General features: G+C 33.4%; 1 protein-coding gene and 1 pseudogene across 6 annotated transcripts in view; one reads left to right on the forward strand and one right to left on the reverse strand.

The window, feature by feature from the left end:
• The window catches only part of ARFGEF1 (ARF guanine nucleotide exchange factor 1), a 140,120-nt gene that overhangs the window by 60,709 nt on the left and 60,314 nt on the right, over nt 1-19,097 (forward strand). For 3 of the 6 annotated variants that reach the window (XM_072804345.1, XM_072804346.1, XM_072804349.1), the window contains 5 exons: nt 1,282-1,392; nt 2,168-2,269; nt 13,200-13,375; nt 14,491-14,624; nt 17,956-18,190. In XM_072804345.1, coding sequence (XP_072660446.1) covers nt 1,282-1,392; nt 2,168-2,269; nt 13,200-13,375; nt 14,491-14,624; nt 17,956-18,190 — 758 coding nt within the window. Of the gene's footprint in view, nt 1-1,281; nt 1,393-2,167; nt 2,270-10,579; nt 10,599-13,199; nt 13,376-14,490; nt 14,625-17,955; nt 18,191-19,097 lie in introns of those variants that run through there. The other 3 variants (XM_072804347.1, XM_072804348.1, XM_072804350.1) reach the window with 2 other exon arrangements.
• LOC140620306 (large ribosomal subunit protein uL24-like) lies at nt 9,781-10,269 on the reverse strand (annotated as a pseudogene).

Raw genomic sequence — 19,097 nt, forward strand, 5'->3', positions numbered from 1 at the left:
AATACAAAGCTTAGGGGCACCTGGCTGGCTCAGTCAGTGGAATCTGTGACTCTTGAGACTGTAAGTTTAAGCCTCATGTTGGGTATAGAAATGACTTAAAAAATAAAATCTTAAAAAATATATAAAAGCCTAAGAATGATGGAAAAAATATTTTGTCAAACATTTATATTTTTACTCCACTGAAGAATCTAAGTGTTACTGTATTTGAATTTTTTATAAAATAAGTTTACTGATTTGGTCTCCTTATTTATCAAATTCCCCTTGTGGCATTCAGTATTTTATAGAATATAGCAAACATAGGAGCAGTGAACAATAGGGAGGACAGGCTTCTGGAAGCCAGAATCATAGGTAGTAATGGGTGTGGGGATGGGTATTTTAGCACTATAAACTTCTTTTATAGTATAACTATACTTCTTTTAAAGTATAACTACCTTTTATAGTAATGGGAGTGTGTTTTATAGTAATGGGGGATGGGTGTGTTAGCACTATAAACTCATTTGCAGTCTGATGCCATTTGGAGTAGTAGAACAGAACAGGGTCCTGGATCTCAAAGCATCTCAAAGTGCTAGTTGAACCTTCCTTAGATATTTGCAGCATTTCAAAAAACCCAATGGAAATCCTATTTTTATCTGTAAGCTAACTCTGGAAAGTCAAATTTTATCAGTTTTCTCTTATGCTGTTCAGAAATTCTCATGGGCTTTTCAATCATTTTGATTGTTAAATTGGGGACCAAATTCTTTTTTACTTATTAAATAGAGTTTTACAATGGATATGTAGATTCTTTTGGGGAAGAAAAATAGTAAGGAAGGGCTGGAAAGTACTGGTGGATACCCAGATAGCCCTGTCTCTCTTCTTCAAGGATCTCACAAATATTAAGGCACAATGACGAGCTTGTTATTATTGATGAACTGGGCTAATCAGTGTAGGCTTTAATTACACTTAATGTATACTTATAAGAGTTTCAGATATGTTAGAAATGTTTCATTCAAAATACTTTAAAATGTTTGGCTCCTAAAGGAATAGTCTAGAAAATCCACTTAAGTTGAATGATCATTTAGTAGTTTGTCAAGTGAATCATTTTTTAAATTGACTTGAATTTATAAAATATTTTAAATTTGATTTAGTTATGAATTTTGAAGGTTTAACTTATAATAGCTCCTAGTTTCATGTATCAGATTTTCTTTTATTCTTAATTTTTAAGAAAGTTTTTAATTTTAAATGTTTGGTAAAGTTTTCCGAAAAAGCCAAAATAATGTTTCCTTGGATTTTTCTTTTTTAAAGCATTATCTAAAAATGACATATTATATGATGGAGAAAACCATGACTGTGAGGAAAAGCCACAAGACATCGTACAGAGCATTGTAGAAGAAATGGTGAACATTGTTGTTGGAGGTAGTGTATTTCACTCAAAATTGATTTCTTCTGTCTTTGATGCTTCATCTCACTTGGAGGCTATTTATGTAATGTATGGAGCAAAAATATAAGCTCTTTCTCAAATTAGAGTGTGTGTATAGAAAAAATATTTAGATATCTTTCATTATAGAAGAGTTACTCTCTTTTTTCTCTAGGTTCAGTTACAATCTTTTATAAAAATCCATTATTCCCCTACCCCATTAAAAGTTGATGCCATTTCATTTTTTTGTTTTTGTGTTTCGTGGTAGAGGTATATTCTTTATCCTCCTAAATGTGCTAAACTTGATAAACTAGAAAATATTGAATTTGATTTGGTTTTAAGTATTCATGTCTTTTTAAGAAAAATCGTGCTTTTTTATACCTTTATTATCACAACCAAGGTATAGTTGTTATAGAGCCAAGTCCTATCTTATGGATTATATTATAAAGATGTCTTAAAGTTTGTTAGGAATTAAACTCACATTTTCCATAAATAGTATTATTTATAGATAGGATTAGGTTTGAGACTAATCCACTGAAGCTTATTTAGTTCATAGCATCTTGCCCAGAACTAAGCATAATACCTTGCTACATATACTTTTAGATGTACGATTAAATGTACTATATGGCTCCTGAATGAGAATAATACTGTTTCCACCATACCTAACTCCCACTTATAACATCATTTCTAAGAATATATTTTCTCCTTTAATGCAGCACTAGAACCAGGCATTCATCTGATTGCCTTCTCTTTTTTTTTTATCTTCTCATTCAGCAAATACTAAGGAAGTGCTTACAGTTGTGTGGCACTGTAGGAGGATACAAAAGTTAATCCAAGATAGACCCTACTCTGGAAGAAGGGGGTTCTGGAATATATGTATGTAAGACTAATATAAGGTATAGAGTAATAAGTGCCATTACATAGAAATAGCTAACATCCTAATAAAATTCAGAGAAAAAGTGATTATTTCTAGTTAAAATGAACCAGAAGAGTTTCATGTAGGAGATGATACTTGAAATTAGACTGGATTCACACAGGTCTAGGGATGGTATTTGATGTATTGAAAACTTTTGGTTCAAGTGTAGAGGAGAGGGTGGTTTGGGAAATGACATGTGGTTTGGCTGACGTATTAAGTATGTGATGTCATAGAATAGTAAGGTTAAAGAAATCTTGAACAAACTTACTAATTAAAGATTTAAGATTTTAGACTTCATTCCATCACAAAATGAATTAGCATTAAGGATTTTTAAACTAAGAGGTGGAATGATTAGAATTATGTTTTAAGGGATCCCTGGGTGGCGCAGCGGTTTGGCGCCTGCCTTTGGCCCAGGGCACGATCCTGGAGACCCGGGATCGAATCCCACATCGGGCTCCCAGTGCATGGAGCCTGCTTCTCCCTCTGCCTGTGTCTCTGCCTCTCTCTCTCTCTCTCTCTGTGACTATCATAAATAAATAAAAATTAAAAAAAAAAAAAGAATTATGTTTTAAGAAACTAGGTGGGGAAGTAGAAAGTACAGTAGGAAATCAGTACAGTAATGGAATCCTCAGTACGACAGAAACAGTGGAAATGGAGACGAAAACGTGAATGAGAAGTGAGATAATGCATGTTAAATCAAGAAGACTTTACAGCTGGGATCCCTGGGTGGCTCAGCGGTTTAGTGCCTGCCTTTGGCCCGGGGCGCGATCCTGGAGTCCCGGGATCGAGTCCCATGTCAGGCTCCCGGCATGGAGCCTGCTTCTCCCTCTGCCTGTGTCTCTGCCTCTCTTTCTCTCTCTATGTCTATCATGAATAAATGAATAAAACCTTTTTTTTTTTAATAGAAGATTTTGCAACTGATTAAATATCTAGATGACAAAGAGAAATTATAAGGTATCTCAAAGATCCCCAAGATACCTCAGGGTTTTGTTACTCACTAGAAGGACTCAGGACTCCTCATATAGTTAGACTTACCACTAGAATTTTTACTGTGTGAAGGTACAGTACAAAATCATCAGGAAGAGGGCAGCCCGGGTGGCTCAGCAGTTTGGCACCGCCTTCAGCCCTGGGCATGATCCTAGAGTCCCGGGATCGAGTCCCACGTCAGGCTCCCTGAATGGAGCCTGCTTCTCCCTCTGCTTGTGTCTTTGCCTCTCTGTGTGTCTCTCATGAATAAATAAATAAAATCTTTAAAAAAAAAATCATCAGAGAGAAAAGGTATATGGGGCAATGCCTGAAAGGAAATCAGATGCATACTTCAAGGAGTCCTCTCCCAGTGAAGTCACACAGGAGGCTTTTAATTTTTCCACATCAGGGCAGCTCATTAGACCCGTATCCAGAGTTATGTAGGCTCCTTCTGCCCAAATTTCAGATTTCCACAAGGAAAGCTGCTTTTCAGCATAAACCATATTTTTTGTACAAATAGTTTAGGTATGGTGAACCACTCTTAATAGTTCTGGGAATAGTGGGAACCCTTCCAAAATAAAATAAATTACGGGGTGCTAGCGAAGGCCCAAAAGCCCTATAAACTTAACATGAGGGAAGAAAGAGCATTATGTACCCATACATTCTTTAAAAGTTTAATAATATATCCAAGGGGATGGCAAATTACATTCCATGAACCAGATTTGGCCCATTGCCCGTTTTTGTAAATGTTTTCTTGGAACACATGCTCATTTGTTTACGTATTGCCTATACTGGCTGTCTTTGCACTACAAAAGTAGAACTGAGTAGTTGCAACAGACCATATGCCTTCAAAGCCTAAAATGTTTACTAACTGGCCCTTTGCAAAAAACTTTACCAGTCTCAAATACATATTAATTCAGAGTGTGAAGTGAAATTTCTCTCATTTTTATGCAACTTTTTACTTAGAGCATTTTCAAACCTAGAGAAAAGTCCAAAGAACAGTACAGTGAACCCCTGTGTATGCCCTTTCTCTAGATTCACTGGTTGTTAAGAATTTTGGAACATTTATTTTATGTGTCTTTAAATGGACCTACATACATTCGTATATGTAAATATGTGAGTTTTCCCCATCTTTGCTGAACCTTTTAAAAATTGGTTATGTATATCTTGATACTTCTAAATACTTCAGCATATATCTTCTAAGAATAAAGGCATTCTCATACATAACCATAATTCATTTTCACACCTAAGAAAATTAACACTATTTCAAGAATATCTAATATAAATACTACATTTTAAAATGTTCCCAAATTCCCAAAATGTCTCTCTTACATCTTTTTTTTCCTTTTCTTTTTTAAGTGCGGGACCTGATCTGAGTACACTTTCGCTGCATTTGGTTTTGTCTCTTTGGTCTCCTTAGTTTAGAACAAGTCTTCTTGCCCCTTCATAACATTTACCTTTTTTTAAAAGAGTATGAAATTATCTTGTAGAATATTACACATTTTGAGTTGATATGACAGTTTCCTGAATTAGTTTAAATGTATTTGACAGGAATACTGCATAGGTAATGTTGGTACTTCTTAATACATCATGTTATGTTAATTGGTGCATAACAACAAGTTACTCCTATTAGTGATGTTTGATCACTTGGTTAAGATGATGATGACCAGCTCTCTTCATTGTAAAGGAGCATTTTTCCCTTTATAACTGTAGTTGACATTTCAACGAATGACATGCATTGGAACTGCATGGATCTACTATATGTGGATTTTTTTCCCCATAAATATAGTCCTGTGAATGTAGTTTCTCATTGATTTTCTTAATTTTTCTCTAGTCTACTTGATTATAAGAATTATAGTATATAATACATGCAACATGAAAAATATGTGTTAATCAACTATATGTTATCAGTAAGGTTTCTGAGCTTCAGTAGGCTCTTAGTTAAGTTTTGGGGAGTCAAAAAATTACACAGCTTTTCAACTACACCACAGGTTGGTGCCCCTAACCCCTGTGTTGTTCAAGGATCAACTGAAATATAAAATAATTGGAGAATAATACTTTGAGATCATAGAAGGATCCATTCATTTAGTGGTTTTAGCATCCATTGATGATCCTTGATTTACTTAGATGCTGCATTGGTTAAAAATAGTGATTTCATAATTTCAACATTAATTGACAACTTTTTTTTTTTTTAATTGACAACTTTTCTATGGACAAGACCGCCTCTCCTTTAAAAAAAAAATAACACTGTGAGCTCATGAAGTCTTTTGTTATTCAGTGTATTCTAATCATTTGCCATTATTCTTTGTTCCTGATCTAGGCAATAGGAATCGAGCTCCTTTGTCTTTCTGATGTAATCTATTATCTTATGAGCATTTCCTTCTTTTCTGGAACAGCAGGATGTTTTAAGTTAAATGTTCAACTTTCCCTTTCCTCTGACCTTGAATCAGTTACTTCTTTAAGGAGTTTTTGTTCTTAGTGGACAGTTGTATTTAGAGACTAGGTGTACTACTCATTGCTACTGAGGTGTCATTACTTCTTAGCCTTTCCAGTGTACAGAAATAAGGTGATCTACAGTCACAAGTTCATATTGATAGTTCCAGTTCACATTCAGTGCCACTAGATTTCTCTTCATCCTTCTGATATTTCATATTTGTATCTCTCTCTTCCCCAGTTAAAAACCCAAGTTCTCAGCAACAATGTACCATTACCAGCAACGACTTACTAATTTAAAGTTCAAAATTCTTTTGTATGTGTGTATTTAGAGTATGTCCTACTAAGAGTAAATAATAGCTATGCTATATGCAATAACACAGTTTACAATAGCAAACTGTATTAACTTTTATTGATTTAATTTTATTTATTTGAAGATCACTTGCATGAATCAAAGTAAAAATTATATAAAACATTAATTCAGAATTCTTCCATCCATTCCTTCCTTTGCTGACCTAGTTTCCATAGGTAGCCACTTTCATTAGCTTTTAGTTTATCCTTTGTTTTGTGTTTGTGTGTGTGTGAATTTCCCCCAGACTAACAAGCAGGTACTTAACATTATTTCTCTTTCTTTTTGGCAAAACACTATGTCTACTCCCTTTTTTCGTCTTCCTTTTTTTCACCTAATATTTACTAGAAATCCTTTTATTTTAGGTGATGGTTGATAGAGATTTTCCTTATTTTTTCTCTTGGCTCACTCTCTGCATAATACTCTATCATGTGGACATGTCATAGTTGACTCAACCAGTCCCTTACTAACAGGAACTTTGTTTGTTTCCAATGTTTTGCTATTACTAGTAATGCTGCAGTGAATAACCCCTTACATCTGTATTGTTTCTTACTTGTGGGGGTTTATCTTGGTGAAAGATTCATAGAAGTGAGATTACTGGGTCAAGTGGTAAATGAATGTGAAGATTAATTAGCTATTGCTGAATTTCCCTTCATAGATATTGTACCATTTTGCGGTCTTATTTTTTATTTGTACCATTTTGCATTCTTACCAGCAATGTACCTGTTTCTCTGTAATTGCCAGTGGAATTTAAACTTTTGAAATTTTGCCAGCCTGTTAGGTGAGAAATCTATCTTACTCTATTTTTTTTAATTCTAGTATATTTAATGTTCAGTGTTACATTAGTTTCAGGTGTACAGTATAGTGATTCAGCAATTCAATACATTATTCAGGGCTCATCCTGTAGTGTACTCTTAATCCCTTTTACCAATTTCACCATCTGTTAACCATTAGTTCTCCATATTTAAATAAGAGTCTGGTTTTATGTTTGTCTCTTTTTTCTTTGTCCATTTGTTTTATTTCTTAAATTCCACATATGAGTGAAATCATATATTTGTCTTTTTCTCACTTATTTCACTTAACGTAATATCCTCTAGATCTATCCATGTTGTTGCAATGGCAAGATTTCATTCTTTTTTAGGGCTAAGTAATACTCCATTGTGTATATATACTACATCTTCTTCATTTCTTAGTTTGGTTTTAATTTGAATTTCTATGGCAGTGAGATTAAATATTATATCAGATATTTGGGCCATTGTATTTCTTTTTTTTAGTGAATCATCTTTGCATATCTTTTGTTCATTCTATCAGATTTTAATTTTTCTGTTATCTTTGATTTTTTTTCCCTTAGTTTTTAAGAATTCTTTTTATATTAGGATTCTGAGATATATTTTACAAATAATTTCTCTCATTTTATTGTTTGTCAAGTCTTTTGACTTTGATATGGTGTTTTTTGCTCTGCAGGAGTTGTGTTCTTTTTTCTTAAATATTGTTCATGCATGTCTGCATACATGTTTTAAAATCTAAATGGGAACACACTGTACTTACTGTTTTATAATCTGCTCTTTCAAATTCTGTAGTTTCCATTTTATGTCAGTTTGTATTTTATTACTCTGATGGTCCATAATTTATTTAAATAATCTCCTATTAATACTAACATTTAGATTATTTCCAAGTTTTTGCTCTTTTATGTACACTACTCTGAGGAGCATTCTTGTTATAGATATCTTTTAGCGCTTTAGGATCAATTTATTAAAAGAATACTTTTGAAAAAGGAATACTTCGATCAAAATGTATGATCATTTAAAATTTATACACAGTGCTTTGTTTAATATTGCTTTACTGGATGGATTATTTCTTACTGTTGTATTTTGTGTTTCTTTGATCACTGGCAGGGTCAAAACACAGGCAGCAGTCATTATTTTTGTAGGTTAAATATTGGTAGTTTCATGGTCCAACTGAATAACCAGGGGCTATTTATACTTTTCTAAATTGCCTATTCATGACTTTTGCCTGTTTTTCCTTTTAGTTTTTTTATTTGTTTGTTCTTATTTCAAGGATTGTTCACATCAAGAAACTAGCCCTTATTCAGTGTAATGTAAATATTATTTTCTAGTCCGTTTTTGTTTTGTTTTCATTTTGTTCAGCATTTGCTTATGTTATTCCAAGCAGATATTTGACCACACATAAAAAATTTAACAAATATTGTCTTTTTCTGTTATTTTTTTTTTTCTTAAAGATTTTATTTATTTATTCATGAGAGACAGAGAGGCAGAGACATAGGCAAAGGGAGAAGCAGGCTCCTCACAAGAAGCCCAATGCAGGACTTGATCCTGGGACTCCAGGATCATGCCCTGGGCCAAAGGCAGATGCTCAACCGCTGAGCCACCCAGGCGTCCCAAATACTGTCTTTTTCTTTGTGAATTCTGTTTTTGTCTTGCTAAGAATGGGTTTTACCACCTCAAGATTACAGAAATATTCTGCCAATAAATTTTTCTAATATTTTTATTTTTATTTTTATTTTTTTAAAGATTTTATTTATTCATCAGAGACACAGAGAGAGAGGCAGAGACACAGGCAGAGGGAGAAGCAGGTTCCATGCAGGGAGCCCGATGCAGGACTCAATCCCGGGACTCCAGGATCACGCCCCTGGGCTGAAGGCGGTGCACTAAACCACTGAGCCACCCAGGCATCCCATATTTTTGTTTTTATTTTCTGAATTTAGATCTTTAATTCATCTGAAATTGATTTTTCTGTATAGTATGTGATTGCATAGCTAACCAACAGAATCCTTTCTTACCCAATTAATTTGAAATTCCAGTTTTATCCTACATGATTCTGCTTGAGTTTCCTTTACAGTAACATTGAGCTATTTATTTATTATCTAGTGTTGAATTGTTTAAAATATTTTAATTTTATAGTACACTTTGATTTCTGTAGTGCAAGTCCCCAACCCCTGCCAGTCAATTTTTTGAGACATTTTCTTATTGTATCTCTACATGACTTTAGAACCCATTGATTAAATTAAAAAAAAAAAAAAGTTTATTTGGTGATTGGCATTGTGTTGTGTGTGTTAATTTACAAAGTTAACTTGGGGAGATATATCTTCTTTGTAGTACTGAAACTTCTTATCCAGAAACATAAGTTCAGTCAGTCAGATCTTCTGTGTCACTCAGTAAAATTTCATCCTTTGGCTCTTACACACTTCCTGTTAAATTATTTCTATATTCTTTGTTTTAGTTTTTTTTTTTTTTTTTAATTATTCATGAGAGGCAGAGATATAGGCAAAGGGAGAGGCAGGCTTCCTGTGGGGATCCTGATGCAGGACTCGATTCCAGGACTCCAAGGTCACACACCCTTAGCTGAAGGCAGACGCTCAACAGCCGAACCACCTGGGCGTCCCTAGTTTTAGGGTTGTTGTTTGTTTTTTTTTTTTTAAGATTTTATTTATTTATTCATGAGACACACACACACACACAGAGGCAGAGACACAGGCAGAGGGAGAAGCAGGCTCTATGCAGGGAGCCCGATGTGGGACTTGATCCTGCGTCTCCAGGATCAGGCCCTGGGCTGAAGGCAGCACTAAACTGCTGAGCCACCCGGACTGCCCCTTAGTTTTAGTTTTGATATTATTTTGGATAAATCATTTTTCCCCCCACTTTCTACTTTTTTTTTTTTTTTTCACTTTAACAGTTTTTATTTGAAGTCATATATAAGATTATTTTATTCCTGCATCTTCTCAGTTGTTTCTTCCTTATATTTGCCCTTTTCCTAATTGGTGAGATTTGGCTTTACATCAAGGATGTTTTTGCCATCTTTGTCCGGTTTTAGTCTAGTGTTAACCAGACTTTTTATGCTGGAGTGAAAGCCCATATGGACAGTTATACCACTGACTTTCTCTGGCTGTATTCGTTCAGTGTAGATGCTCCGTTTCTCCTGTAAACCTGGACTACTTTGCCAATTTGCTGACTTTTGTGGTGTCCTCACAAAAATTGTACTTCATCATTCTTTTGAATGGACATGGATTGAACGTTGTACTTCTGTTGTCTCAGCTTTTGTTGTTGTTGTTGTTGTTGTTGTTTTGGGGGGGGGTTTGTCTCAGCTTTTTGGAAAGAAGGGAAGACATAATCTTCCTGTGAATGTGGGAAGGTGCTTTGAAATACCTTTACCGTTCTTGGTCCAGACAGAAGTCACAAAGGAACTGAACTTCATTTTTTGGCTGCTGGCACTGGCCACAAAAGGCTCCCACTTCCTAATTTAATTGGAATATAGAAAAACCCTTATTTTTCTATGTTTGTCTTCTACTTATTCACCTTTGAACTCTCATTGTTTCTAAAGGTTTTTTATTTGATTATCTTGGGTTTTCTAGGTGAATAATATATTTTGTCTTAATTTCTTCTTTTTACAGTATATTTATTCCTCATTTTTGTTCTTTTGTTTCTATTATAGAACATTGGTTTGAACTTCTAGAAAATATTGAATAGTGTGAATGATGACAAGGAACCTCATTTTGTTTTTAACATTACTGCTGTATTTCACCAGTAAGTTTGATCATTGCTATTGTCTTTTGGAAGATACTCTATCAAATTAAGTGTGGATGTGCGTGGGTATAATTTTACTTTTTTTAAAGTCAAGATTAACTTGAATTTTATCATGGCAGTGAAAAATACCAGACTAACAATTATCAAACTTACTGGTGAAATAAAGCAATAATGTTAAAAACAATACATTTGTCTCTTTTTTATATTTTTCATAGAAATTTCAGTGGAATTCATCAAAGGAGAAGTTAATTTTTAGTGGACTCAGTTTACTCCCTTGAAAACAGAAGTCTGCACTTACTTTTAGGGGACAATTGGAGGGAGAATTAGAGGAGAAGACATAGAGAATAGTAATATCTAACTCTCAAGTATTTTCTTTTTTTTTTTTTCCTCCAGTATTTTCTGTGTATCTATGTATCCCATATGATTTTATGTGCTTTACTTACGTTTATTCATTTAATCCTTCCCAAACACTGGGATATTTAGGTGTTGTTACTATTCCCTTTTTTACAGTGAGAAAATTGAGAGATTTTAAGTTAACTTGTAGAAAGCAGTAAAGTGAAGAATATTTTCAATTCTTTGAGAAATTTCCTAGGAAAGGGGGAAAGAAAGTATCAATGAATATTGATTATTCCTCTCAGAAGTGTGAAAGAAAGGAGAAAAATGGACAGTAGTGGAGGTATAGCAAGAGTTGAAGGAAGATTTTTTTTTTCCAGTGGAAAGATTTGAGTATGTTTTGAGTATTGGAGAAGATTCAGTCATATACATGAGATTGAAAATATAATGTTAGAAGAAAATATTTGAGGGGGGAAGATACTAATGAATGTAAGAAGAGATGGATTTGAGGGTGAATAAATAGTTAACTTGAGAAATACAAAGGAATATTTGAAAGAAAAAGATTGTTGATTTTTTTGGGAAGAACTTTATGGTGGGACAAGGGAAACTGAAATAGCCTATGTTAAATTACCTACTTCTTAGCTAAGTAGAAGGTGAAAGTCCTTTGGTAAGGGAAAGTGGAGGAGGGGCAGTGGGAGGAGATGTAATTAGGTGTTGCGAGAAAGTGAAATAAGTGCTTTGAGGGATGATTATCAATTTCTGATAATCGTTGTTAAATTTTTTATGACTTCTTCCAGAGAATACATTGCATATTAAACATTTTTATATATGTAAGATATCTATAATAAATAATATATATATTTTAAAAGTTCTAGCAGTATCTAGCACATAAATACATATATAGTATGCATATAATATATATATGTTAAAAGTTACAATAGTATTTAGCATATCTAATATTAGCATGTTAAAGTCTCAAAAGGTCCATGGGAAAACTACTGTTTTGTGTAATGCAGAGTTCCCCAAATATATTTTATTACTAAGTATCTTTTTCATGTACCAGTTTTTAATTGTAAAACATACTTTTAAATCATCCAGTTTAATGTATCCAAGGTATTCTAATTTGGAGAGAAGAAAGCATCTTCAGAGTTGAGACACCAGATATATATACTCCTTTCATCACTGAATCAGTTAAAAATTGGGCTCATGTTATCATATATTGACAAAATAATAGCTACCATTTATTGAGAACCAGTTGTGTTTTTCAGTATTATATGTATGTAGGGTGTGTGTGTTTCAACGATTCCTCACATTTATTATCTTTGTTGCTGATGAAGAAACTGAGACAAAGAAAGATGAAATAAGTTATCCAGTTAAATGGGGAAACATGATTGAAACACAGAATTTTCATATTCCAAAATTTGCTCCTTATAGTATATTTCCATTGCTTATAGTTCTCCATTCTTTTTTCTTTTTTCTTTTTTTTTTTATATAGTTCTCTTTTAATTGGTAGTGTGAAATGAGCAATTTCCTGCCAGATGGCTGAGTTATGGCCACAAACATGTATGTATTTCTTTTTTGAAATAACATACATTACATGTAGAGGAGTTATAAGACCTGATATTATTTGCATTATCTGTTCTACTGGAAGTCATTTATTTCTGTTTATATTAATTAAAAGTGTAATTACTCAGAGTGACATGCTGAAAAATATTCAAGGAGTGTAGGCCAATTTTTCTATACCTATGTTCTAAAGAATATATTATTAGAGTTATTAATAGGTATTCTAAAAAGAGGAAGAGGAGCTCATGGTAAAACAGATTTTGGAAACACTGCATATTATATAGCCTCTTCAGAGAGCAAATTAAAGGCTATAATAAAGCTATTTCCCAGCATTTCTCTAACTTACTTGATAATGAGATTTTTTTGGGAGGAAATCTCTCTTATCTTCTTAAGGCATTAGCATTCATTAGAACCAAGTTTAGTACATGATAATATAGACTGAAAGTAAGCTTCTGTTTTGGCACATCCCAGTTAGCCTTTCATCAGCTGAGTGTGTTTCCTAGCTAGAGCTACTTAAGGATTATATTTGGATATATTCCAAATGCATACTTACTACTAAGTATGCTAACCTTTAAATGGTGCCAGTACATACTATTTCACATTGCTTTTTTGCTACTGTTGCATTTTAAATACTCTTTATCCTTTTTCAGTACACTTCAGTTAAGTCAGATATATTTGCATGCTTTTTTCTTCATACCATTTTAGATATGGGAGAAAGGACTACTATAAATGCGAGTGCAGATGGCAACGTTGGAACTATAGAAGATGGTAGCGACAGTGAAAATATTCAAGCAAATGGAATTCCAGGAACACCAATTTCTGTTGCATATACACCGTCTTTACCTGATGACAGATTATCTGTCTCTTCCAATGATACTCAGGTATAAATGGGGGGGGGGTAGAGGGTATCTTGTTAATCTTATAAATTTATAGGCTACCAGTACCCTGTGGTGAATATGTCCAATTGATAATGCTGGCTGATTATAGTTAGGGAAAATAAAAACTTGGGTTTTTCTTATTGATATAAATTAAAGCAGTTTATTCCCTAAATATATTGATAACTAAATTCTCAACTCTAAGTTATTTCGTATGTGTTCACACTTCTCTATGCCCCCCCCCATTGAAATTGCATTTAAAAAGACCATTTTTATCATGTATTCATAGGACAATTCTAGTATCATTGGATGAGAATTTTAGAAATCTAGGGAACTTTATCTTACTTTCATTCAGGGCTACAGTGGAATCTATACAATGGTAATGTTAGGTTTTCCTCATCTTCCCTACCCTATACCCTATATGTTTCCCTACCCTTTAGTGTGTTCTTATTTTAGGTAAGGGAGTCCTACCCTAAATCATTGCCCTATGTATACGATTCAGATTTCTTGGCTTTGTTGCCTTGACAGTTTCTGTTGTTTTATAAGTATCTGCACAGAGTAGATAAAACATAAAATAGGACAAAAACATAAAACACCCAGTGATAGGGAGTGGAAAGTATGGTTTAGGCCATGGGTGGGCTATCTTGTCAGGGTATGATGTGCCAGATTTTGTTAAATATTGGTATGAACTGGATAAATTCCAAATTTTGGTGGCAAAGAGAGAATATTTTTAAAGAGTATATTTTTGAGGGTGCCTGGGTGACTCAGTTGGTTGAGCATCTGTCTTTGGTGCAGGTCATGACCCTGGGGTCCTGGGATCAAGCTTGGAGTCCGGTTCCCTGCTCACTGGGGAGTCTATTTCTCCCTCTCCTTTTGCCACTCCTTCTACCCATGTGCATGCTCTCTCTCTCTCTCTCATATAAAAATCCTTATTTAAAAAAGAATTTATTTTTAAGGTATTAATTTATTGCAGGGGAGGAGGGTGGTATGTCAAACTAAAGAGAAATGGTTTAGCAAATTCCTCATCTCGTTTCTCCTCCAACAGAACCCCCTCCATAGAAGGCTGAAATGATTTTATACTGGCAAATGTCTTTATTTACATGGTATGTTAATTTGTTTAGGAATCTGGAAATTCTTCAGGACCTTCACCTGGTGCTAAGTTTTCCCACATTTTACAAAAGGATGCCTTTCTAGTATTCAGGTCATTGTGTAAACTGTCCATGAAACCACTATCAGATGGACCACCAGATCCAAAGTAAGTTATTAGCTAGTCTTGAAAAATACAGTTTTTTAAACTTGAAACTTAACTTACTATAAGATAGATAGTCTTTGGATTTTCTTTTGTTCTTCTTGTCCTGTAGAAACATCAAAAATATAAACTGGGATTATTTTGCTTTTTAAGAAATGTATTTGAAAAACAATTCCAAAATTGCTAGATACCTTATACTGTTTCCCAAAGCATACCAACAGCATTAGAGAATTGTACCTGGTTGAACAATTGAAAGAATTCTTATTTCGGTATTATAAGAAACTTTGGAGTTAATGTAGCCGTGTTACATGCAGATTCATGCTAGGTTTCTGAAAGCTACCAGTTGAAAGGTAATAAAACCTAAGAGAAATTTTAAAATTCATGGTGAAAGATACTACATATTCATTAAGGTCTGAAAAATGTCCTAATGTGATACCTTTCTCTGTGGGAAGCAGGAAGCACTTTGAGATAGAAGTCACTTATCTGATTCCTGTCAAATATATTAGTTTAAACTGTAGGAAAGTGCCATTTTTGTAAGCCATGAATCATCAAATATCTTTCATTTCATATGAGTCAAATGTAACTAATTTTTGCTTGAGACCGAGTTTGGGCACTGTTAGCCATACCTGCCTAATGTTGCAACATGATGTAATACAGCATGACAATTCTAGGAGAACTTTTTGGAGAAAGAAGTTTTAAAGAAGGGCTGAGTAGCTTTGAGAAAAGGATATTGAAATGGGAGATGTAAGCAATACTACTTCATTTTTTAAGACCTTAGAGCATTTCAGTTTCTAAATGTCACCTAAGAAGAAAGATTAGACACAGTTATAATAAAAACTTTATAAGTTTTGGGAAACCACATTTGTTCTATTTTTTATTTTGTCACACTATACTGATTCAGTGAGAAACATTTTTAGGCCCTAAAGCCTAAAATTCTAAAATCTTTAGGCTCAAATCCTGAGAGTCAGAAATAGAACATTGATTTTTTTTATATTTTGGAAATATAAACTGTACAGAAAAAGGATTAGGGTTGTTAGATTGCAGTATAAACTTGATTATACCCTGTGTATAAGAATACAAATTTTTAAAATTTCTTATTCTGTGAAGGGAAAAATAACCATGTCATTGCAAATTGCTGAAGACTTACTTTAAGGGGGAAATAACTTAAGAATTTTGTATTATTGCTGAAGGTCATCTTTGCCATGATTCAAAAATGCTATTAACCTTAAAAGTTTCAGATGTTTAGTTTTCCAAATCAATTTTTTTAAAAATGTGATTTGAAAAACTGTAAGCAGAAAAGGGAGAGTTCTTTAAAGTGTCCACAACAAAAAGAAATTACATGATTTTAAGGAGTATTCTTTTGGGGGTGGGACTTCCTTTAGCACCTTATAAAGAATAATCTAGTTTTGGAGAGCAGCAATCTTTAATATTACAAAGGATTCTTATGAGGAATAATGTAAATTAGTTCTCCTCCTACTCAGTGGATGTAAACCAAATATTTAGGAAATTTTGTTTGAACATAAGAAAAAGATCTTTTTGGTCATCAGGGACATTAAACATTGCAATTGAATATGGAAGAAATCAAATTTTCCATCCCTAGAAATTGTTCATTTTCCAAAGGGAATATATGGTTTCTTACCTTGAATGATTTCTTTCTCCAAAATTAATGACTTATAGTTATATCATTTTCTCTTTTGCCTTGTTTCTCTTAATATTTTGTGATCTTGCTGACATGTTTTGGGAAATGTTAAGTTTGAATTATAATTTGAAACTACCCTGTGAAAAACTGCAGACCTGAAATTTCTAGCTGCTTTTGCCTGTAAAAATGTACATAAGACAATCCTTTGATCATTTTTTCATAATATAATGCCTTATAGATAGTAGGTACTTAATAAATGTTTAAATGGTGCATGAATAAATCCACGAGTTGTATTGAGCACATACTACGTACAAGGCAGTTTGTTAGAGCTGAGGATACAAAAATAAAACATAACAAAAACTTATGTGCAGGTTTTAATAACTATTGGAATTGAGAAAAAGATGATACAATAGCTAGGCTAGAAAGTAGTAGTAATACAAAAGCCTTGGAAGGCTTCAACATGAAGGGAAAATATTTCACCCATGTCATATTTTCCTGTAGCTATTCATAATCTTTCTTCTCACTGTTTCTAACTTGATTTATTTAAACATTTTTTTTGGCAGGGGGTGTATATTTGTTGCACATAGTCATAGATTCAGAGGTATAGCCATCTTGGAAAGTGGATATGTAATAAATAGCAAGTGATGATATTATTGGTTTCACTTTTATTTCAAAGATGGCAATATATTTGTGATTCCCATTTACATGAAATTAAATATTTCTTGTTAGAGTTTCTTAATCTTTGAAATACTCAGCCCTTAAAGCCATAACATTTTTAAGACAGAAATCAGGAACAATTAAGTTTACTATCCGTGGTGTGAATGTGATTGATACAGCATTTGAAAAAAATAGAAGAATTAGCTGCTAAAGCATTTAAGCGTGTTCTATATTTGAAAAGTTGCCTGGGATCCAGTCTTGGTCTGTTGGCCTTAAGAAACTTGTTTTAATGGGAGAAAAATTATATGTGTGAAATCTGATAATTATAATGCTCTAGATACTGATCAGAATATGGCTTAGTATATTGATCAGAAAAAAAGTGAAAATTTAAGCTGAAAAGGTGGATTTTTGCATTTCATTATTATGTTTAGAATAAATGGTAAACTGTTAAGAGATAGAAATGTTCTAAAAGCCTTTATTTTTCAAAAAAGAAAATACCTTTAAATGGTTATTGAAAAAATAAGCTTGAAGTAGTCCTATATAACTTATTCATGCAACTGGAACTTTTTATTTTGTTTAAGGCTTTTGAGTAACATACCTAGGAAAAAAGTACATTATATACTAAACTGTTAAATGTTATATACTGTGGAACTATTATATACTAAATAACGGCACATAATCTGGGAAGTTCATGATGATTTCTAAAAGGTAAAATACACTGTGAAAGAAAGGAACAAGGAATAATCTTTATTTTTCTTGTCAAAAGGAACAATAAGTTGATTTTAAATATATGTGAATGATTGTTTTTCCATATAAAAAGCTTGTGAAATTATGTAGTACTTGAGAACATAAGTGGAACTACTCATTATTAGTGGCAAAGCATATTTGTGTACTGTACTTTTTTTATGTGGTAGAGTTTTCTGTTCTTCTCCATTTAAAAGTGTATGAAATTATGTGGTACCAGGAAATATCTTTGAACAGTCTTTTATTACCTTAATGCTAAATATGTCCATATACTGTGCCTTCTTTTTTACATTTTAGGTCTCATGAGTTACGATCCAAGATTCTTTCATTGCAGTTACTTCTATCCATTCTGCAGAATGCAGGACCTGTTTTCAGGACAAATGAGATGTTTATTAATGCTATTAAACAGTATCTGTGTGTTGCACTCTCAAAAAATGGAGTCTCGTCTGTTCCAGAAGTTTTTGAGCTTTCTCTTTCCATATTTCTCACTTTGTTGTCAAACTTCAAGACACATCTGAAGATGCAAATTGAGGTATGTTCTGCATTTAGATATTGTTGGGTATTTCATTTGTTTCGTGTTTTAAATCAGATTATTGATCCCTTAGAAACTTTTTCAGAATGTAAAATAATAATATTTGTGTATTGTCAGGTACAGTTGACCATTGAACAATACTGCTTTGAGCTGGGTAGGCTCACTTATATGTAGATTTTTTCAATAAGGTACAGTACTGTAAATGTATTTTCCTCCTCCTTAGAATTTTTTTTCTTAATGATTTTCTTAGTAACATTTTCTTTTCTCTAGTTGATTGTAAGAATATGGCATATAATACATGTAATGTGGGATCCCTGGGTGGCGCAGCGGTTTGGCGCCTGCCTTTGGCCCGGGGCGCGATCCTGGAGACCCGGGATCGAATCCCACGTCAGGCTCCCGGTGCATGGAGCCTGCTTCTCCCTCTGCCTGTGTCTCTGCCTCTCTCTCTCTCTCTGTGTGTGTGTGACTATCATAAATAAATTAATTAAATAAATCTTAAAAAAAAAATACATGTAATGTACAAAATATGTGTTGAATGTTTATGTTGTCAGTAGACTTGTGGTCAGTAGTAGGCTAGGCTATTAGAACTTAAGTTTTTTGGAGAGCCAGAGTTATATGTGGATTTTCAATTGCAGGGATCAGTAACCCTAACCCTCACATTGTTCAAGGGTCAGCTCTGCTGTTTTTATTTTCATTTACTCATTCGACTAACATGTGCTTATGAAGTACTAAGCACTGGGTAAGTGCTAAGAATACAAAATCAAATTAAAACACAGCCTCTGCCTTCATGGAATTTATAGTGGTTGAATGAATGATTCTCTGGATGTTTTGAGGTAATTTGGTCCTTGCAATAATTTTGCCATTGTTTATATGGTATGTAATAGTGAATTTGGTTATCTTAAAAGAA

Source organism: Canis lupus, chromosome 28 (assembly GCF_048164855.1).
Source record: "Canis lupus baileyi chromosome 28, mCanLup2.hap1, whole genome shotgun sequence".
Taxonomy (NCBI): domain Eukaryota; kingdom Metazoa; phylum Chordata; class Mammalia; order Carnivora; family Canidae; genus Canis; species Canis lupus.